At 41.0% G+C, this 22,696-nt stretch overlaps 1 protein-coding gene across 5 annotated transcripts in view; it reads left to right on the forward strand.

Moving 5' to 3' along the window:
- LOC118111049 (paired box protein Pax-7) overlaps positions 1-22,696 on the forward strand; it is a 60,218-nt gene that overhangs the window by 32,542 nt on the left and 4,980 nt on the right. For 4 of the 5 annotated variants that reach the window (XM_047340375.1, XM_035159328.2, XM_047340376.1 and 1 more), the window contains 2 exons: positions 1,814-2,013; positions 18,327-18,594. In XM_047340375.1, the coding sequence (XP_047196331.1) occupies positions 1,814-2,013; positions 18,327-18,594 (468 nt within the window). Of the gene's footprint in view, positions 1-1,813; positions 2,014-18,326; positions 22,626-22,696 lie in introns of those variants that run through there. The other variant, XM_035159327.2, reaches the window with a different exon arrangement.

Below are 22,696 nucleotides of genomic sequence, written 5' to 3' on the forward strand. Positions count from 1 at the left end.
GAGTACACAGGTTAAAAAATAGAGGCTGCTTGCTAAATATTTTGTACACTTCTGCGGTTTGAAACAGAGGTAATTGGTGATTTCTCACATTGACACAATTTATAATAATAATTTTCTCTTGCATACTGTATATGTAGCAAAAATAGTATAGTGCTCATCAGGTACTTGCTATTCACAGAGAATGCAGCCCTTGTGACTCACACTGATATTGCAGTGCAGATACGCTGTGTTCACTTTGCTTACAATTTCAAGAAGTGTTGGCTCGCTACAAGCCTGAAGAGGACCAACTGTCCCCTCCAACAAAAATGTCTTTCTCAATGTTGTGGCCAAATTCACTCAACTGGGTTCCCTAATCAACAATCAAGATCCTCTCGCTCAATGTCAAACTTGACAGGCAGCTTCGGAGGTCAAACACCATCATGGCTAGACTGACAAAAAGGTTGTGGGAAAGTAAAGCACTGACAGAAGACACCAACTTTGGAAATTAATCAGGACTGTGTTCTCAGCACCTTACTGTATGGAAGTGAATCCAGGATCTACAGTAGGCAAGAGCTTAATGCCTTTTTATATAAAGTGCCTCCAGTGCATCCTCAAAATCAGTTGGGACTTCTCAACTTCTCAGCATGTAGTCCCTGTTTAGTCAATGCCACCACTGATGTATAGGTCGTGTCTGATGCAAAGCAGATGAGAGGCTAAAATACATTGTGTATGGAAAGCTAAACAATGGCAACTGACAGATCACTGCATCACACACTTTTAAATGGACTGCCAACCTATATTGAGTAGGATGCAAACACAGCAGACCACAGTTTAAAGTGGTTTTGCCTGTTGACTTAATCAGAAAATCTCCCTCATTCACACGGTGAAGCAAATATAATGTGCAGATCTCTTGTTTTCAACATGAACAGTTACCAATCAGCTTTTGATTTAATTCAGCTTTATTGCCATAAAATCGTATAGCTAGTGGACCCACATACTCGTACACTCGTACATAGTCTCAGTAATTTCTGTCCGGCCAACTGGACCAAACGACACATACCAGGAAAAGGCACCAGATTTCTTTCAAACCGAACCAAAGACATAAGTTGTAAAAACACCCTATTAACACAAACAAATCATTTAGTTATAGTTCTACACTCCATTGGTACATTCTTCTTTTGTCCACATATATCCTTGTTTTCATCATTCTGGTGCAATGTCAGTGTCAAAACCATATCTCCTGCCCTTCTACTCACCTGAAAAATTGAACATAGCATTATATCAGGCAGGTGACGAAGTCGATCTCAGCCACAATTCAGTCCGTCAGCTGACAGCAGCGGATCTGTATGACTCAGATTATCCCGTCCTTTGCTTTCAATTGGCAAAACGTATATTGCGGTCTATTTAAGCTACTGACCTTCAGCACCTACTTTTCATTCTGAATCTGACCTAATCACTGTTATATATTGAAATTGATGCTGCTCTGTTCTGTGCCAGGGTCTTTAAGCTGCTGCTCTCTGCATCACTTCCCATGAAGGCTCATGGAAGAGCAGGGAGGTCCCAGAACAGAGTCGTACTGCCAAATATAACTTTACAATTGTTGAAATCAAATACATTTTGAAGAAGGTGGTGCTAACGAAACTATGCTGTTTACTGATAAATCAACAATTTGTTTGGTTCAGTTGAGCACACAGACAACGGACGTTGCATGCTTGAGCAATTAAAGAAAGAGATCTGTGTTAAAAACACTGACTGGAGCACAGGGAGTTTTTAGATGGTATACAGAATCTTTAAGTACTAAGCTATGTATGCACTGTTGTGTTTTGCTCTTTAGATGGTGGTGGTACAGTTCACCGTCCCCAGCCGTTACCTCCATCCACCATGCACCAGAGTAGTCTGTCTAGCACTGACAGCAGCTCCGCCTACGGTCTGGCCTCAAACCGCCACAGCTTCTCCACCTACTCTGACACTTTTATGACCTCCGCAGCACCAAGCAGCCACGTCAACCCTGTCAGCAATGGACTCGCCCCACAGGTAAGACCTAATGGACTCAACATTAGAGCATGAGGATTTGAGCTCTTGTTAACATTAACTCCTGAATCGACCTGTACATTATCCTGATCACTCGTGGGCTGTAATTTATTTCTGTAATCTCAGTCATGCTCTGTTATTGGGACACTCTGGTAGATTTGCTTGTTAGCTTCCTTGCTAGGAGTTAGAAAGGACTGTCCATATCATTTTCTTCTGTGTTTGTGTTTTGTGTAGAAACTGGCTTAGAATATGTTCACTGTCAAGAGGGCTGGAGGTGCCTAGAGGTAGCTAGCCACTAATAGCAGATGTATTGACCTTCTGGCAACCTTGTTACAAGTTGCATCTTGTCAAGGGTATGGCCCAAATATTCTCTGGCTGTTTTCATTGTTATAGTGTGTGTGTAAGGTTGTTAGCTAAGTTGAGATTGAAGGAGAATCATGGTGTGTAAAGATTTGTTGTTTGTGGTTACTGAATTGCGCCAGTGCTATTTCTAATTATGGTGAGGTTCCAACACATACACTGTAGATTAAATAACATTTGTTGGTAGTCACCTGTGGCAAAGGTGGGGTGAATAATCGAAAGTAATAGAAAAGATTATTACTTGTACTGTTAACTAATTAGTGTGGTTTGGTGATTACTTCTTCCATTAACAGGATGCACAATGTAATCGATTACATTTTCTAAGTCACTTACCAATGCTGATCCACATTACAGTGGAATCTGTGACCTGGAAGATTCAAAACCTTTAACATTCTATCAGCTTTAGTGTTCGTGTCCATGATGTCAGAGACTGATACTTAGTGAAGTAACAAGTGGAAACCAGAATTATCATTTAAATCAAGCATCTTTATGAATACTTGTCCGTTAGTTTGCAGGATTATGCAATAACTACTGGACAAATTACCATGAAATTTGGTGTGGGTCATGAAAGAATTCTATTTTATTTTACATTCTCTGCAGCATTTCCCACAGAATTAATTCAATATATGGTCTTACACGCAACAGATTCCAAGAGAACACAGACTAAAGAGTGAAAGGCAAGTTCTTGAGTGAGAGAGAGAACTGTATTGCATGCCCATTACAGGTATGTGCACAACTGCAACCAAAACTATGAGGACTGAGTGCAGCATGTGGCAAATACCACTGCAAATAGTTACAGCCATACAATGCAGCAGCAAACCAAAACAGCAAGTTATCTCTTTCCATGTTCTTATGAGAAGTGTAAAAAGTGGTATGGGTCAAAGAGGAACACATACAATTTTGGTGTGGATCCAGGTAAGGGGGTGGATCGAGGATTTTTTTTCATTTTCTTAAACATAGCGTTTTTTTTACATTTTTGTTACTTTCTCAGAGAACAACTACAACACCTGCACTACTGCTGACGCAGCAATGACCTGCCTCAACATCCTTTGCTCAATCTTCCCCTCCATTGTGAGGGAGTGAAAGAACTTAAACTCTTTTACTTGCGGCAGCAACTCACCCCCAACCCAGAGGGAGCAATTACCATTTTCCAGCAAAGAACCATGGCCTCTGATTGGAGGTGCTGTCTGTCATCCTGACCACTTCACATTAGACTGCAAACCCCTGCCACTGAACATAGATGGCTGTGGCTCAGTAGGTAGAGCAGGTCATTCACTAACCAGAAGGTCTGCTGATCCCAGTCTCCCCCATTTTCTGTGTTCTTGGGCAAGTTACTGAACCCCAAATTACCCCAGACGACATTGCTGGCAGTCTGTGAGTGATGCATAATAGAGAAAGCGACATCTTGACTTGACTTGACTTGTCACAAACTTAACCATGATCTATTCGTAACCACAACCAACCAATAGCTGCCTTGTAAAGATTAAGAGTAATTTTTGCAGCAGCAGCAATTTTGTGTCACTGTGTTTGTGTCGACACTGTTATGGAAGTTTTCTGGAAGCTGGTGAAAGGAGAACTCAGGCAGCAGCTGATGTCTTACGCAGAAGTTTTAATGTAGACTTGATGCATCAAGGAGACCAGAAGGTGAAACAATATACCAATGCCAACAGAGTAACATGAGCAATTGTCACCCCCAAGTCTGAAGATGTCTCCCACAGCATCCCCATATATCTCCCTCTACTTGTGTCACCCATTCTAACAGCGCATCAATGAATGGCTAGAACTGCTGTCACTCTATGTTACATGTAGGTGTTCACATCCTATTGGATAGTTAAAGCTAAAGTATGCATTCCTAAATCAAATGTGTCCTTACATCTTGCCACTGGTGAAATATGCAAAAAATACTGCACTGGAATAATAGGACAAAAAACATGATTTTACTGTTGTGTGTCAGAAAGGAGCACCAGTACATGAGATGATGGAAAAAAATGGATACAAATCTCATCACTTTTGAATCGAAATAGCTCCATTGACTTTATCTGACTGAAATTGTATTCATCGATGACATGCAGTGAGTATGTAGCATTCTGTGTTTATTGTCCTTTCGGTCTATTCTTAATCCCTCCAAGTCATAGTTGAAGCTTTTTTCATTATGAGTTCACTGCCATTGACCCTTTCATCATGTTCCCAGGCATTTACATGAGATAACAATGTGGGTGTATTTCCTAAGTTCCCACTTCAAAATTGCAGGAAGACCACATGCTGTATGTCTGACAGGCAATAATTCAATTTGAAACAGCTATATTGCATTTGAAATGTAATTCATACAAGCCATTTCTGCACCTCCTCCTCTCAAATTGAATGGGAAAGAATTAGTGGCTGACTTTCATGTGGAGATGGAGTGTGCAGCCAATTCCAAGTCTTATTGACAGAAAGACAAAATGACAGAATGAAAAGCTGTCCCTGTGATGGCAGTGCATGTGTAAATAGAAACCCCTTTTCACAGCTTCACCATCAGAGGTTTTACAAGCCCCCTCCCCCAAAGAAAGCCTGCAAAATAAAGCTTTTTATTTTCAACCACACTTTTTTGACAAATTCCCACATATCTATTCTGCTTTTGAGCTCTCTTAGTGGTGAGGAGTTATTTTCTCCACTCAGACAGACAGTGATGCTGGACCACTAATCCCTTTTCGTCAGGTCAGACAACTCAGTGACCTGCCACTGAAAATGAAACTATTACTTCCCACAGTGACCTCAACACATCACACAACTAAAAGCAGAAAACATTTCTCCTCTTGCACTCTCATTTCCTCTCTGGTTTGTTGTGAGAGGAAGATTTAGCCTGCTTTGGAATGGTGGAGCTCTCTGGCTCACTATTTGATGTCAGGGTGAGAGAGAGAGAGAGAGAGGCGGGCGAGTAAGGATAGAATAGAGTGGGTTTCAGTGTTGGGGGATCAGAGCTGCTTTGGTTCTCCAGCTCTGTCTCTTTGATCCATATCCCCAGGCCTGCCTGCCTGCCTCGCTAACTCAGGCCTCTGCTCGTGATTCCTGACAACTGTCGGCCTGAGATAAGGAGGTGGGGTGGGGGGATGTGGGAGGCCTCTTCCACTACCCCCCACCCTCCATCCCCCGCACCCCCCACCCTACCCTGCACCACTACTCTTTATACACTTCTGTTAACATTAACAATAACCTCTTTAAAAAAAAACAGTGAGGAAATGTGTTGAATTATATTCAAGAAGGCTGAGCACAGAGGGACCTACCCCCCACCCCCTCCCATAACAAAATATACAAGCTCCCCCTTTCTAGTGCCCGTTCTCATGCAGCCCCCAGTTCACAGGGTGTTGACACGGCTGCGTGCACCTGAATGTCAATGAGAGTGGTGCCTATTAGTCTCAGCTGCTATTAGAATTTGCACTAAGTACTAAGCCCTTTGACTGGGCGCACTGTCAACTGGCACACTTCCATGTCAACAAATCCAAAAGGATGAGGAGGGTATATTTACATCATTCCCATAATGAGGAATAGAGTGGTGGCAGGGGGGAGATGTTAATTAGAAAATGCCTGGCAATTTTGGCAAGAAGCAAAGCAAAGAGCTTTAGCAAATAAATAAATAAACGACAAGTCCTACTCAGGAAATCTGCCAGAAAAGCAGAGGAATTTAAATCATTTCCTACTGATGGAATGTTTGTAGGATATATTTCTCAGTGTGCTCTCCTCCAAACAGAGCACAGGGTGTTGTCTGACTGACTGACTGAGTGAGTGGGTAGAGAAGTGTAAAGCCCCTCTATTTCCTGTAGTTTGATTGTAGGCGTTGACTGGCTGCAGTACAACGTGAAACTTACATCTTCTGTTTCATAAGATCAGTTTTTACAAACACTTGACTTCATGACTACAGAGACGCCGTGTTTCAGGTAGTGTCTGGCTTAGTGTTGAACATGCGTTTCTTCTGGTTTTACCTGCAACCAGGCTGCAGCTAGCCTGGCTGGACATATCTGAAGCTGCTTTCAGACATGCACTGAACGGAGAACATGCAGACATTCTCCAGAGGGGTCATCAGAGTGAGACCGTCATGAGTGTCTCTGTAGTTTCTCCGGCCAGCCTCCAAGTACAAACTATGCAGAATGTCCGAAGGAGCAATGTGACAAAACGGCAACCTCCACAGGATTCATCACGAGAGAGTGGGCGTATTGATGATGTTTCTAACACGCGACAGAATCAAACATGAAAAAAACAAAAAGAAAACAAATATCTGAGGATGAAAAATGGTAAATGGTCTGTATTTATATAGCGCTTTTCTAGTCTTGATGACCACTCAAAGTGCTTTACATGAAAGTTTATTGCTATTCACCAATTCAAACACAATCATACAGTGCATCTATTAGCAGCACTTTTTCTATGAGGGGCAATTTTGGGTTCAGTATCTTGCCCAAGAACACTTCGGCATGCAGATGGGGAAGACTGGGAACGCACCACCGACCTTCTGGTTGACCGCTCTACCCCTCAGCCACTGCCGCCCTCGGTGCCATACGTGTAGAAAATACCGGCAAAGATGTCAAGAGCTTTTGGTTATAAGAGCTGCTGCCGGTGTAGAAAGAACTGTGTAATTAATACATTACATCTTGCCTTTCTGCCTGCTGCACCAACTCTAACCTGAATGCTCTCTAGATTTCTGTGTGGTTGTGAATGTGAGCAGAGAATCTCCAGTGTTGAATATTATGTTTGAAGAGCAGAGTCCAGACCCAATGCTTGGGACATCCTCTGGAGTTCATGTCTGAAAATGGCTTGAGTTGCTGCTTACGTCTCTGATCCACTTACGGTTCAGTTCAGTTATTTAGTCAGCCTGCTGTGACTAGTAGCCATGAATGTTGCAGCTATGGTCACTGTCACTCCTGGGTGGCAAACAGAAAGTTGTTAACATCAACCATGATGACATATGAAAATTATCTGTGATAAACAAAAACAAAAACAAAAACAAGAAAAATGGAATGATTTAATGAATGATAGATCGAGGACATGTTGCATTTAGATTAGAAGCAAATTTTAATGCCCTCCATCCTAATTTTTAAAGGTCTTGACCTTCTAGGTAAAGTGCCTTGAGATAATGTATATTGTGATTTGGTGCAATACAAATAAAAATTAATTCAATTTAATTGAAAAAGGAGCTTTGACCACATCACATGGTGTCACCAGTAGTTAAAGTTGTTGCGTTGTTCAGTTGTCATGGACAAACCTCACTTCACCATCAGGTGAAGGAAAGCACGTTTGTTTGATATGTGTGAAAGCCACATAACATGTGAGTAACTAGACCTTGAATTGTGATTATCTTGTCACATACATCAATTCAGAATCTATTAACCACCAAAACTGTCACAGACAATAGTCAAATTTTCCATATTTTGCTGTAGTAGTAACACCGCTCTGTCATTTCTTCAGATAAGTTTAATTAATTTTTTAATGCATTTGTTTGATGTTACAGCTCTGAATGTTCAAATCTTCCTTCTACATGTCTTTGAATCACTGATGGAGGAGTTGTCTTTTTCAGGATTGCAGCCTCTGACCAAAAACATATCTGCTCATAATAAAACAGCATAAGCTGATCACAGAATTACCTCGGATTGCATTAGATATTCTGCATTCAAAGCTGACATACTCAAAGGGCTTTCCAATTAGTGTCTGATTTAAGATTTCATGGAAGAAAGTGAATCCTGTCTGACACCAGCAACATCTCAACATCAGCCTTAATCAAAGTCACTGTATCCACCCACAACACAAACTCAATCTGACACTGTTAGGTTGATAATAACCAAGAAACATTGGCTCAAAATGCAAATATAATACACATGCATAGTGAAAGTCAACATCAAAATTCTGCACACTGCTCTGTTACGAACGTCTCATGCAACAGTCCGGTCTCAATAATCATGTATGCTCGATAACATGTGGTCAGAGGCTAGAATGCAGACTCTGAATGTGACTAGTGCTGCTCGATTATGGCAAAAATCATAATCACAATTATTTTGATTCATATTGAAATCTCGATTATTAAAAAACGATTACTCATTGATTTGTGAACATATGCGTTTATTGAACTTTAACACTGGTGTTTCATTTTAACACAATGTCTTTGAACTTTAAGTATAATTGAACTGACTTACAAGAAATACAAGAAAATAAATAAAGTGAATTATATACAAATAAAAACAAATAATGTATAAAAATAATAAATATAAATACATACCACCAACTATGTTGAAGTGCACTCACTGCTACAACCTACTGAAGTGCAAACTACTGACATACAGTAGCATAATCAGTATATCAATGTTAAACTACTTTTGAGGTAGTGCACTCTTGTGGCCAAACACTTTGAAACATGAACCTGCACAAACTTTTTTTTTTAAAACAAAAGCCACCCAGTCAGATTCTCCCTCACCCTGGCTCCCCGCAATCTGCCTCTTGAAACCTCTTAAAGGTTTTATCCAGAAAAACCATGTCTGTCTACATGGTCTAGCTTCAGAGATGAGTGCAGAAAGGTGACAATATTTCCACCTGTACTGAAAACCCTCTCTGAAGAGGCACCTGTGGCTGGGAAGCAAAGATATTTCTTAGCCAGTTTAGCCGTGGGTAGAGCCGTGGTAGAGCTTCTGGGATACCTTCCACCACTCCAGTGTCCAATATCCCTGCTTTGAGGTAGGACTCTAGCTATGGCCTGGTCCGGTTGCAGAGCTGGTCCTTGAGCTGTGGCTTCACTGACCTTGAAGAAGCTGCCCAGAGCCTTCTTCTTCTTCTTTCGTGCACCACCAGCAGCAGCATCCTCAGTGTCTTCAGCAGCAATCACTGCTGTCTCAAGAGAGGCCCTCTCCTTGGAGAGGAAAAATAGAGGCCATGTCGACTAGCTCTTGTTTTGGGACGTCATTATATTTCTCATTGAGATAGTCCACTATCTTCTTTTTGATGCTTCTGGTGAGATCTGTGTCATCCTCCTGCACTGCCAATATGGAGTTGTTGAAGAGGTGGAGAGTTGGTGAAAGTGAATTCGTCAATTCAACCAGAGGGCTAATTGACTTATTGATGGCCTCCAGTACATCTCTGTCCTGCCACATGGGGGTGAGGTTTTTCAGTCATTGGAGAGGAAATGGGAAATGGCCTTTTGCTGCTTGAGGACCCTGCCAATCATGGCCTGCCGAGATCCTGGGATCTTTCATTGCAATCTCTAAGATGATAAAAAAAAGATATATATAACCATTTATTATCATGATGATCATCATCATAATCTTCATCAAAATATATTTTGGCTGTGGAAAAGGAATTATTAAGATTTTATTATCATTTGGTTGTGTGTGTGTTAGTGTGTGTGTGTTTGTGTGGGAGAGAGAGATATCATAGAGTAGCTCACATGAAATATCTTAATTACATTATTTGTTATTAATGTCACACACAATCAGGAGGAAGGAAACTTTCCCCATAGGTGACTATGGCCAAGTGGAGTCTTTGCCCAAAGCACTGCAGCCTCATCCACCTATTAACTTTAGCCACTAGCCTTACGTTTGAGGTTCTCCCCTTTAAATCCCATGCAGCCATCGCTTGCCTCAGGCCATCTGCAATGTTTTGCCCCGTGTGGTCTTTGGGGAAAAGGCAGTTCGGAGACATCTTGTCTTCATAGTGAAATCCCGTCAATATAATGTAGCGTGAGGCTTATAGAGGGCTCCATAGCGTGGCTTGACAAAAGGTCTGTGCAAAATATTCAGCTGTACAAACATCTTTTGCAACTTTCTCACAACATTCCTCAAATAGTGCAAGCAGTGCAACTCTGCTGAAATGGTGATGCGATGGCAACATGTAACGCTTGTTTAAAGTGTTTACTAATTACTTAAACAGTGTTGATTAGACATATGTCTTTGGCTAGCATGAATGTAATGGCATCTGTAATTTCTTGATGTCTCCAGGAGATGGGTGGATAGGCTGTTGCTTTATAAAGAGTTCCCTTAATGGATTTCTTATTAGATCATTGACTGTTTTTTCTGTCAATTAATCATTATTGGAAGAAGAGAAAGTAGAAAGTAACACACACACACAAACATATACACTGACTCTGCTGCTCTCTGTGTGTGTGTGTGTGTGTGTGTTTGTGTCTCTCTCTCTCTCAACTGAAGTCTCTACAGTTTAAAAGTTGATTTGTTTAAAATGACGCCACAATATCACATAATGATCGATACTTTTTATCAATTAGTTAAATCTTTCTTCAGAGCAGCGCGTGCATTCATCATTTTCTCTCTCTCTCTCTCTCTCCCGTTCAGTGTGACGGGTCAACTAAACACATGTTCAGTCTGTGTTGATAATCATATTGAAAGCTCAGTTTCTGTTCAGATTTATGATTTTATTTGGATCCTCATCAGCTGAAGCAGAGCATCAGCCACTCAATAAAAACATCACAGCAGATTACAGATGAAACAAACACATGAAATAAACATAAGAAATATATAACTGACAATAATCTTCCTGGAAAAATATTATATATGCTTATATCTTATATAATCTAAATCCATTGCTAATATTCCTATATGTAACATTTACAGAGGAGACTATCAGGAGTGGGGTCATTAACTGTGGCTTCATAGCTTGGTAAATTGTGGGCTTTAGCAGTCTGAAATAGAACAACCATAGTTCAATACAATACTGTGCAGAGCTTTATTGTCCTCTAGATGTAGCAACTGTGGAGAGACCTGTCTGCTGGGGTGTGCATGTGTTTTAGAGCTGAATGTGAGTCGACTTTATGAACAAAGATATTTCCGGGCCCTATTATATCTTAATAATCTCAGCTCACAACTGCTCAAAACTCAGATTGAAACTAAGCACCAATAAATATATATGTGAGATGATGTGGGGTTTAGCTTTTGAAAGTTATGCAGAGGAAAAGATATGTGGATGTAGGGCAGTTGTAACCAACCTTTTTAAGCTCAAGATCCCCGACCTAGTTGAAAGGTAAGATCTACCTATTGAAGCACTGAGAGAAGAAGATGGCCAGATTGAATTTACTCCTTGCAGCCTTTTATTTTGGCTAATTGTATTTGAATTACATGTAATGCTTTGGTCCAACTTTCAAATTGATGCAACCAAGAAAACAATGTAACTAGCATATTAAACAGGCCGGTCTTGCTTTAAGAATTTTACAACACACCTTAAATTCTAAGTTTCATTATTTAATTTCATTCCAACACCAACAAAAGGCCTGTGGCCTATTTTGTATAAGGACATTATTTAGTTCATAGTAGACAACAAAGAAAATAAAATCAACACACTTGTAGTGAGCAGATCATACCAGGTGCCATTGTTAACTGTAAATGTTTATCCTCTGAAGTTTCATGCAAGTTACTACTTTTAAAATTACTATTTTAGAAAGTAGAACTGTAATATGCACAACAAATTACAACAAACAACAAAATTCTCAGTCAGTTTAATGAAGCGAAGTGCAGTTGTATGTCCCATCTTATGCAGCCTCACTTTTCACAATGCCACAATGACATCAGAAGGCAAAACTGTTGCAGTCATGTTACTCACTCAGGTCAATGTGATGGCTATGAGTGCTTTGTAGTTTGGCTCATAGCTATAGACAGCCAATCTGAGGCAGTCTGTGAGGTGTCTGTCAGTAAGCCGGCTCCTGTACTTTGATTTGATTATTTTCATTTGTGGAAACACCACTTCACAGAGGTAAGTGGATCCAAAGTAGCCACTCACTCTTAGTCAGCAGAGTGAGAGGAAACTTCTCTATGCTGACAAGTGCCCAAAAGTCACTGTCCCTTGATCTGGCTTTCAGCTCTATGCCATTTTGCAAAACAACCATCTCCATGTCAACTCCACATGGCAAAGCAAATACTTCCTGGAATTTGGCTGCTACTTGTTCTATTTCAATGGGCAGAAATGGATTTGAGACAAATGCAGCAACATCTTCCATGACATCTAGCTCACCAAAAGCCAATTGAACTCTGTTGCCACTTTGTCCAGGTGAGCACAGTACTGCTCAGGGTGAAAAGCATCCTTGTCTTCAATGGCCTGAGACATTTTCTCCAGGTTGGGAAAGTGTGTCATTCTCCCATTCTTTAAATGTGTGGTTCAAACACCGAGCTTGGCTTTGAACGCATTCACTGCACTTATCATATGGGGTAGGTGTCACCCTTTTTCTTGGAGCCCGTTGTTGAGTGCGTTCAGTTTTGTTGTTAGGTCTGTCAGAAACCTCAGGTCCAGTAGCCACGCATCATCTGACAGTTCCTGGTGCTCCTCGTTCTTTCTAGACAGAAAATCTTTATCTCAGGCAGCAAGTCAACAAATCGCTGCAACCCTTTGGTCAACCACATTACATCCACATGGAGGAGCGGGTCTCAGTAAGCTGCATCGAGCTAATCCAATCACACCTTGAACAAGCGCACCTCTTGAAGCGGTTTTGCTTGAATCAAGTTTATCAGTTTGACCACCAGTGTCGTTACATGAGAAAAGTCCACAACCTGCCCTCTGCTGATGAATCACACAGTGATAATTTATGAAGTCAGGAAAATAAGGGTCAGCACGGCACAGTGCTATAAAACCAGTGCGCACACTGTGCATTGCCGGTGCCCCATCAGTAGTAATTGCCACCAGTTTATGAATGGGGCGAGCATGTTTTTAAACTCATTGTAAATATCCTCACCTCTCGTTCTCTCCTTTAAGTGCAAAAGAGTGAGGAAGTCCTCCTTTGTTGTAGAATCCTGGAAAGTCCTTCTGAGAAATACAACAAGCTGAGCTGTGTCCATTACATCTAGAGATTCATCAAACTGTAGTGACAAATCTTCAGAGTGACAAGTCCTTGTTGATCCACGTCCTCTGATAGTGACTCAACCCTCCTTGTCACTGTGGCAGGGCCAAGCGGTATACATCGGAGTGTGTTTTGGATGTCGTCTTTGTTTTTTAAGTCTTGAATACAGTCTCTGCCTCTAATGGCCATTGCTTCCTTGAACTTGCAGGTTTTGTGAAAAGCATTTGCTGAGCCTTCAACTCCGTCATCTCGTGAACTTTCCTTTTACGGATTTTGCTCTTCGCTGGGTAGCGGTCTTTAAATTTCTGGTGGTTGCTGTTGTGGTGCCTCTCCAGATTTCCTCTTTTATACAGTGCTTGTGTTTGGTGGCACAACATGCATACACACTTGTCTTTCACCAAGGTGAAAAGAAATTCCTCATCCTATTCTGAATGGAAATTGTATGTTTTCATCTTCTTTCATGGAGCCTCAGCCATGCTAGCTAACTGTTAGCTACCTATCATCGGTGAGTACCGCATATTGACGTTAATGACAGTTAACTTACCGGCACTTATCTCTTATCGCATTGGTCAAGGCAGCAACTGATACTCTCAGCAGCTGAATCGAGAGACAAGGAGAAAGAGGGAGGGAGAGAGGTGGGGAGAGAGATAGGCAGAGGTAGCGTTGCAAAACGGAACATACATTTTTTTCTATTAATTTTGGGAGCTTCAGGGAAGTCTCAAAGATCTCAGCCATGCCAGCTAATTGTTAGCTACCTGTCACTGGTGAGTGCCGTATATTGACGTTTGCGACAGTTAACTTACCGACACTTGTTTCTTATGTCATTGGTCAAGGCAGCACCTGTTACTCGCAAAACTGAACATTTATGTTTTTCTATTAATTTTGGGATCTACAGGGGTAGTCTCAAAGACAATCGCAATCGACGGGTTGGCGACCACTGAAAGTGGGGGATGGTGCTGTGTGGTACAGATATAATACACACCTCTGCTCCTGTCCCATCTCTTCATTTGTCTAAGACTCCTCACACTGTTTGAGATGGGCTCTTATTGCCTTATCCACCTACTATCTCTCTCTCAATCTCTCTCTCTCTTTCTCTCTGTGTATATGTTTGTGTCCTTTTGTTTTTGTATGTATTTTTTGAATGTCTCAATATCACTGTCTAGCTGTTATAGTGTATGGTCTGGTACATTTGGGATTGGTACTCGTTCAGCTCTGCACCACAGCTGAATTCATATGCTCTTCAGTGCAGTTGTTTTAAGATTTGAGAATGATTTGTTACATCCACAGACTGTAAATAAAGATGGAGGCCGCATCTTGCTCCCATTGAACAAAAATTAAATCAAAATATACTGAAGCCGCTATCTTGCAAGGTTATGTGGAGTCAGACTTAATCTCAACTGTTAACTGATTAATAAGCAATCAAAACAAAACTTATCAGAAAAAATTACTCTTGAACAAACATCAGTGTGATAAGAACTATTTGAAATGACAGAAACCATTATTGAGAAACATAAATTACTGTACTTTGACTTTTTAGTAGTTCATGTTCAGTCCACTAACACCTACTGTATATTGCAGCCAGCCACCATGGGGCGCTCAAGATTATTTGGCCTCACTTTTTGGCAGCTGTCATGTCATCCATCATTATATAGAGTCATGATTATATCCCCAAAGTATTTTACTCACCAGTTTATTTACTAAGGTCTGGGAGTTACACTGATACCAGTAGTAATTTACAATGTGCTTTCTAACAAATCCACAATTTAACCCACATATTTATTTCTATGTTTATGTTTATATAGCACTTTCCCAATTTAATCAACCACTCAAAGTGCTTTAGAGCCACATTGACCGATTCACACACACCTTCATAAAGTGCTGCTATATGCAAAACATTTTTGTATCATACACCATTCATACATGGCGGCACAGCTGTCAGGGGCAATATGGGGTTCACTATCTTGCACAAACCTGACCTTCTGGCTAGTAGACAACCTTCTCTACCCTCTGACCCTCCAGAGGCTTTCACCTGTTTGTGGCTGACCACTTTCTTGACAAACCTGGCCAGCGCAATATTACAACTTCCACACTGTGAGCTATTAATGAACGTCTATATAAATGGCGCTCCATATGGCCATGAACAGTGTGATGAGGTGTGTATTGGAGGTAATATCAGGGGTGCTGTTCAAATAAGACAACAGACTGAATTAAAACGTCTTCAAATCACATATCAGCAGTATGGCAGGTGTTATTAGCATCTGTCCATCATATTCCTTCAGTTTCAGGTATGAAGTGGGGGAGTACTGAATAATATCTAAAATAATGAAAACCAAAACCACAGAAATATTACCCAAGTTACAAAAAACTTCCTCACCTTCTCCTGACTACTTACCTTTTATATGTTACCAAACCGGCCATTTACTGTAAATGAACACACTACAACAATAAATAATGTCTTCTTGTATCTTCATAAAAACATGTATATATATATACTAGATTTATGTTAGAGTAGCAGCAAAGTAGTCTGACAAAGAAAATAATAATAATAATCATCATAATACATTTGATGACACTATAGCACACTGCAAAGCTGTACAAACCAGGGAACTTGACTCTGCTGCTGCTGCTTATAGCAGCTCCTCTACATGTGGTGTTTGTGTGTTCTGTCTGCTGATACCTCGGCTCTCAGGACTTCTGTAAGGTAGAGGCAGAGAGATGGACCAGATCTCAGTTTAAAAAACACATTATGTTTAAGGTAGGCTTATACGTAAACTCTTCACCAGACTGCGCAAGTGAACACCAGCCTCCAGAGTTGTGTATTATTTTGTTTTGCTGTGATGCCAGCCTTGCACCAAGAACAAGTCTTTTGTAGCATAGATGCCTGGTATTGAAAAGCTTATAGTCCGTAGTAAAATGTCATGTCATTTTCATTGGAAAGGCCCAGTAATGATGTATCATTTCACTCTGAAGGAGAGTGAATAAGGATAGTATTGTTTAACTCAACCTTTAACAAGGGACTAAAAAATCATCTTGTACAGAGAATCTAAAAACCGTCTCACTAGACCAGCACTCAATTCACATTTTCAACAGATTATGACTGAATTTAGGTAATCGTGTTACTGTTAAACAAAGGGGAAAACATTATCAACTATAATATCAATACAAACATACATACATATAGTAAGTAAGGCCACTGTTTATAGTAGCCAAGCACAGAAGCAAACAGTTTCAGGGCACAGACCTCAGCTCTGAAGATTTTAGCTATTCTCCAACAGTGGCAGGAACCCTGGTGCTTTCTTTATTATGGTCGCCCAAATATTTCACCCCCTAATCCAGGCGCCTTTAATTGATGTGTGTGAGCTTATGCTAAATATGAAGATTTGAATAATTTCCACTTACAAGCACCACAATGTGCTGCTATGCAGTGACAGACCACCTCCATGTTAACCTCAATAGAGGTGTCAGGCTGCTGGAAACCCCTCACCTTCTCACCCAAAGTCTAGCTTTGACGCCCTTTGGGATCCTGTAGGGGATCTACCCCCTCCTCACTTCTCTACCTGTGTCTCTCTGCCACTCCTCCCCCAACAACCCTTACCTCTTTTTACTCTAAAGCAAAACCACCATTACCAGATCAACCAGGCAACATACCATTGTCCAGCATTCCCATTACAAACAAAACAAGGTTGAAAAAAGCTGTCAAAGTTGTATTATCTACAACTGAATTTCTAAAACTAAATAATTTTTTAAAAAAAAATGGAATTGCTTGATTAACTCAGTTATACTGCTGACACTAACTCAACAGAAGACACTTAACAGGTGGCTACGAAATCGGCAACAATCAGCAAGGTTACCTTTGTGTCGTAAAAAAAACCTACAACTCTACAGTAAACACATAACGTTAAATCATGTATTGATAATCTTAAATTGTACAGCAGCCTCATTGTACTCTATATAACACCTCTCTAAAAAAGAAGGTAGTAAATTGGAGGAGATTAGCTCCATGGCATTAACCAACACATGCTTTAAGATTTTAGTGATAGCAGCGACAGTTAATATAATAATAATACAAGCAATAGTTGCTCAGTGCATGTTCTGAGCTGTGGCTCAAGGGTAAGAGCTGTCGCCCTCGAACCAGAAAGTTACTGGACCAGTAAAGCGCGTTACGCATCAAGACTAGAAAAGTGCTATATAAATACACACCATATACAATTACCCCAGCAGTCTAGACCTATAGCAGCCTTACTAAGGGATGGTTCAGGACTCACCTGATCCAGAACCCACTATAGGCTTTATCAAAAAGGAAGGTTTTAAATCTAACCTTAAATGTAGAGATGGTGTCTGCCTCCTGAACCCTGAGTGGGAGCTGGTTCCACAGGAGAGGAGCCTGGTAGCTGATGGCTCTACCTCCCATTCTACTCTTACAGACTCTAGGAACCACAAGAGAGCCTGTGTTTAAAGAGAGACGTGATATGTTGGGACAATACAGTGTTATGAGGTCTTTGACATATGTGGGGGTTTGATTGTTAAGGGTTTTACATGTCAGGAGCAGGATCTTGAATTCTATTCTGAATTTTACAGGGAGCCAAAGCAGAGAAGCTAAGACAGGAGTAATATGATCTCTCCTTCTAGTTCCTGTCAGCACTCTTGCTGCAGCATTTTGTACCAACTGGAGGCTTTTACAGACTTACTGGGACATCCGGATAGTAAAGAATTCATATTCTTTTTAATTAATTCCTAATTTTCTTAATATTAAGCAGGTGGAAGAAAGCTGTCTTAGTTAGTAGTTTTGCCATTATTGTTATGTTAACACCAGATGTTGATAATTAAAGACAGTTTTATTTGAGAGGTATTTATAATATAGTTTCAGTTTTTCTTCCAAATAAGTTTGTCCAAGCTGTTAGTTTTTGTTGAATCTGACAGATTGTCTGACTACACGTGGCTGTATCCTGTGACTGCAGAGTTGTCAGATATTATCATTAAAGCCCACAGTTCACTACATTTAAAAGGGTTCATCTTCTAAGAATGATTATGGAATATCTTGCGACCATTGTTAACATGTTGTTTATAGTTTTCAAAATAATCTGACCATTGTTTGTTGCTGTGTAAAAAGTGATCAGAAGAAGCCCGGTAAAAACTCTTGCTGAAAGCCTTTTCTGTGTCTTTGCAGGTGATGAGCATTCTGAGTAACCCAAGTGGAGTCTCCTCACAGCCACAACACGACTTCTCCATTTCACCGCTCCATAGCGCCTTGGACTCCTCTCCATCCAACGTCATCTCAGGCAGCTGCAGCCAGCGTTCAGCCGAGGCCTCTATTAAGACGGTGGACAGCCATCCCTCATCCCAGTCCTACTGCCCTCCCACATACAGCACCACCAGCTACAGCATGGACTCAGCTGTGGCAGCTGCCGGCTACCAGTACAGTCAGTATGGCCAGAGTGAGTGCTGCTATTCGAGGTTAAGCAACATTTTGTTATGAAACTTGCCCTTTTTTAAAGCTCTCTGTCATTAATTGATAAACAATTAATTAAGCACAGTTATTCCACTCAGTAAATTATTCCAATAAACAATAATTCCACATTTATTCAGAGTTAGACAAAGTATTGCTGCTAGCAGTCAAGCATAGTCTACAGTACAGAATGACACACACCACTGAGAGAAAACAGCACAGCTAGTGTCAGAGTACAGACAGCACAGTCAAATAAACAATCACACACACATAAACTGTGCTGTAAATGAAAATAAAAAAAGGGTTTAGTCCGTGGACGCTTCCTGGTGTATTTTTCACAGGAACAATCAAACAAATAGAGGGAAGGAGGGATGACCATCACTCCCTATCCTCCTCATAGTTTGGTAATGCATAAACAACTTATAGCCTACTATACGGAGTCAACGGCAGCGTAAAATATCACTTTAGCATGGTGGGACACCACATCCCAAGACACAGTGCTGCAGTGGGGTTACCTGTAAAAAATAGTGTGTAAGCTACAACATTTACGAAGAAGATCAGAAATTTATGGAGATGTGGATTATGATAAGGTTTGGAATTTCAGCACCATGGACAGCACCACTGATTTATTAGTACACAGTGACCAACTCATATTTAAGAAGCACAACTCCAAATACGCTATCCAATAGAAGATGAGTCGAGGGCAACTGGACTTTGTTGTAGACTTTTAAAAATACTCTCATCCAAGAGGTCTCTTCAGTTATTACTGCCTGGTGGGAAGACCTATGCATTTAACTTCTGTGGGGTCGTTTTTAAAGTCATCAATGTTACATGGTTCATTATTGCTCCTTACAGTCTTTAGACTTGTTGGAGTCACTTTAGGCCAAGTGTGAATGCTTGTTAAATCTCCTGGGAAGGGGTGAAACATTGTGGGTGAGCGACAAGTGATGTTTTAGACCTCCACCTCTACTGGGGAATAATGTCTCTACTTTGACATAAGTGGCCTCCCTCACTACTCTTTCAAACCACATGTCCTCCCTATCTAAAATGTGTATTGTTGTTGCCATCAAGGGAATGATCCTCCTCCCTCATATTTAAGTAAAATGTTGAGGCTTGAACTTGGTAACTGACACTCCTGATTAACGCCATGATTTTGGCTTTTTTGATTACACCAATATCTCTACTGTAGATCTGTTCATAACTCACATGGCTGACATTGCTTTAATGGGTGTCCATTCTTTCAGATGTACCATTTTTTTATGTTACTGTATTGGTGGGTTTCACATTGTTGGTGCTCTTCAAGGTTCTTGCAGCCTTTTTCACAAAGGTCAAGCTGTCATTGAATCCAACCCAGCAAAAAAAATAACATGGAATCCAATGGAACCCTTATGAAGAGTTACCATGAGGCCACAAGATTCTACCTCTGCTCTTTTTTTCTCCTATTTTAGCCAACAAATATACAATAGCTATCATATTTATTTAAATATCACTAACATTATTTAAAGGTTTGACTCAAGCCAGTGTTTGAGATGTGTCATAAAAGGCTGGTGCACTCAAGCAAATGATAGCACACTCGCACTCGAAGGGAACAAACCACAGCACAGCAGGTGCCAGAAGCCTCAAAAGCAACGCTACATAGGAGTTTATCCATGCCAGAGCTGGTTTGAGCCCTGAGAATGCCAAGGGAGAGTAAACTAAGGGTACATTGAGCAACAATAACTGGTAGCCCTGCTGGTGGTTGTGTAATTGGGCTAATGTCAGCCATTAATTGTGGGCAATGATTAAGTTCTATTTCACCAGCCAATGGTAGTATTATGACAATTGAACAAATCGCAGACAGGGGTTGGCTGGTAGCATCTCCTTGCACTTTGGCATATCCGCTGTTTTGGAGCTTAGAGAAGAAATGGTGTTGGCTCTTCAGTACTGGGTGCTTGACCCCGGTTTTCTTTTATAAAATAATATCATACTAAGTGGAAACATAATGCAGTGGACCAGACTCAAGAGGTAGAGCAGGTTAACCAGAAGGTCTGTGGTTCAGTGCTGCAGTCCATATGTCGTCAAAGTTGGGCAAGTAAGTGAACCCCCAAAGTGCTGCTGACATGGTGACTACACAAACATACACACTACTCAAGTGAAAGAGACAACACTCATGCACCTGAACTTCAAAGTCTGAGGTAATGTTCTATCAAAGGACACACACATACACACATGCATATTGAAATCAGTAATGATCAATTCACATCCCTCACATGACAAACAAAGAGAGAGACAGAACTACAATGGACAGGCATAACTCCAAGGGAATCAGAGCGGCAGGGGATCTATTATACTAAGGGTGGAATCAATCACTGCTTTCATACATGCACTGAACCCCAGAGATCGTCTGTAGTTTCTCCGGAAGAGAAGTATGTGTGGGCAGAGTTTCCCCGCCTGGCCCCCTAGTATAAAGTCCACAGAAACTCAGGAGGCCCAATGCTTCTGCTGGTGCTATTTGCTGCATGAGTCGGGATCACTTTGGTTGGGGGCTTTTTCAGCTCTGATGAGGTCTGAGTCTGACTTTTTAATTTTTTTTACACAATCAAGACACATAGATACAATTTTATAAATTGGGAGACCTGTGGATCTGCTCCCCCATTCACTCCGCAACAGATGACATTGTAACATGTGCCAACTGCATTAAGGGGGTGGAAATGCGATACCACTGTAATATGGTTAAAAGCATGATTCCAGATTATAACAACTTGATAACTAGCTATATACTAAAACATTTCTATTACAAAATCTCTCTTATGCTATGACTGATCCTCTGTAATGCAAAGTTAGTGGTTTGGCTGTACCCCCACCCCACCCCACCCCCTTCCTGCAGACAGATTTAACAGTTTACTTGAGACATTTGACTCCTCTCTTGTTCTAATTCAGAAAGCTCCTGACAGATTAAAGTATATACTGTCAAAATAGCTGAGGCTAGAGTGTGTGCCTGCACCTGTATTTGTACATGTGTGCATATGTTTTAGTGTGTATTATCAGATGAGCTGTATCTTGGTGGCAGAGGACTCTCGGTGTGACTGCTCAACAGGGATTTAAGGTATAAACCTGGCTGACAGGAAAAACAGCTTCCTTTACAGGGCCTACTAAACCCTTGTGAAACATACACACACACGCACACACACACACACACACACACACTGCTCCCCCACTAGCTGTCTGGCTGACTGGCATCTTGGCAGACAGACCTGCCCACCCATAGGTGCTCTTCTTTCTCTCATTCCTCAGCATCGAGTGACAGCTTCCTTTTTGTGCACACTAACATCCTAACTGACATGTCTTACTTATTGCCCCCAATAGCCTAAACACACACACATGCACACCATGTCACATCCCTTCTGCTGTCAGCCCCCCTCTCTTCAGCCCTATTAAAGAGAAGTTATCGCCAGCTAAACCAGGGAGGGGCAACATCCACCACTCCAAGAGAAAAATATACTGAGCATTAATGCCAGGTTTTTCGAAGAAAGTGACTACCTGTCTCTATCTTTGTTTGTGGAAGCAGAACTGTTGGCTGCTTTTGTCTTTCTGTCAGTGTTATGTTGTCAGTCAATGTGAATGAACAAACAATTCTGCAACTATACAATATATGTTTTGTTTTGTGGATTAAGTACTATTTATGTGTGTGATTGTGTGCATCAACACCTTTTATCTCTTATTTCTCTGTGCCATAGAACTCCATTGTTTGTAAAAAGTATTAAAAACACATCAGTGAGACACACTGGGTCACAGGTTCCTTTATTTTCATCAACGTTTAAGTCCCTGTCCCACTTCCTCTCCCTTGGCCCTACCACTAGTTATGAAGTTCCCTTCGCTTGGAGTGTCCCCCTTCAAACTGAGCCACAAAGGGTAGGCTTAGAAAATCTTTCCTAGGAATAGGGACACCACTCGCTACTTCATCAGCAGCCAACCAACGTTATGTCCTTTAATTCTCACTTAAAACAAATTTCTAGGACCACCTTGTTTCACTTGCATAACATCTCAAAAATCAGACATGTCCTTTCTCAAAAAGATGCAGAAAAACTAGTCCACGCCTTTATTCCATCCAG

The sequence above is a fragment of the Hippoglossus stenolepis genome, chromosome 6, assembly GCF_022539355.2.
Source record: "Hippoglossus stenolepis isolate QCI-W04-F060 chromosome 6, HSTE1.2, whole genome shotgun sequence".
NCBI lineage: Eukaryota > Metazoa > Chordata > Actinopteri > Pleuronectiformes > Pleuronectidae > Hippoglossus > Hippoglossus stenolepis.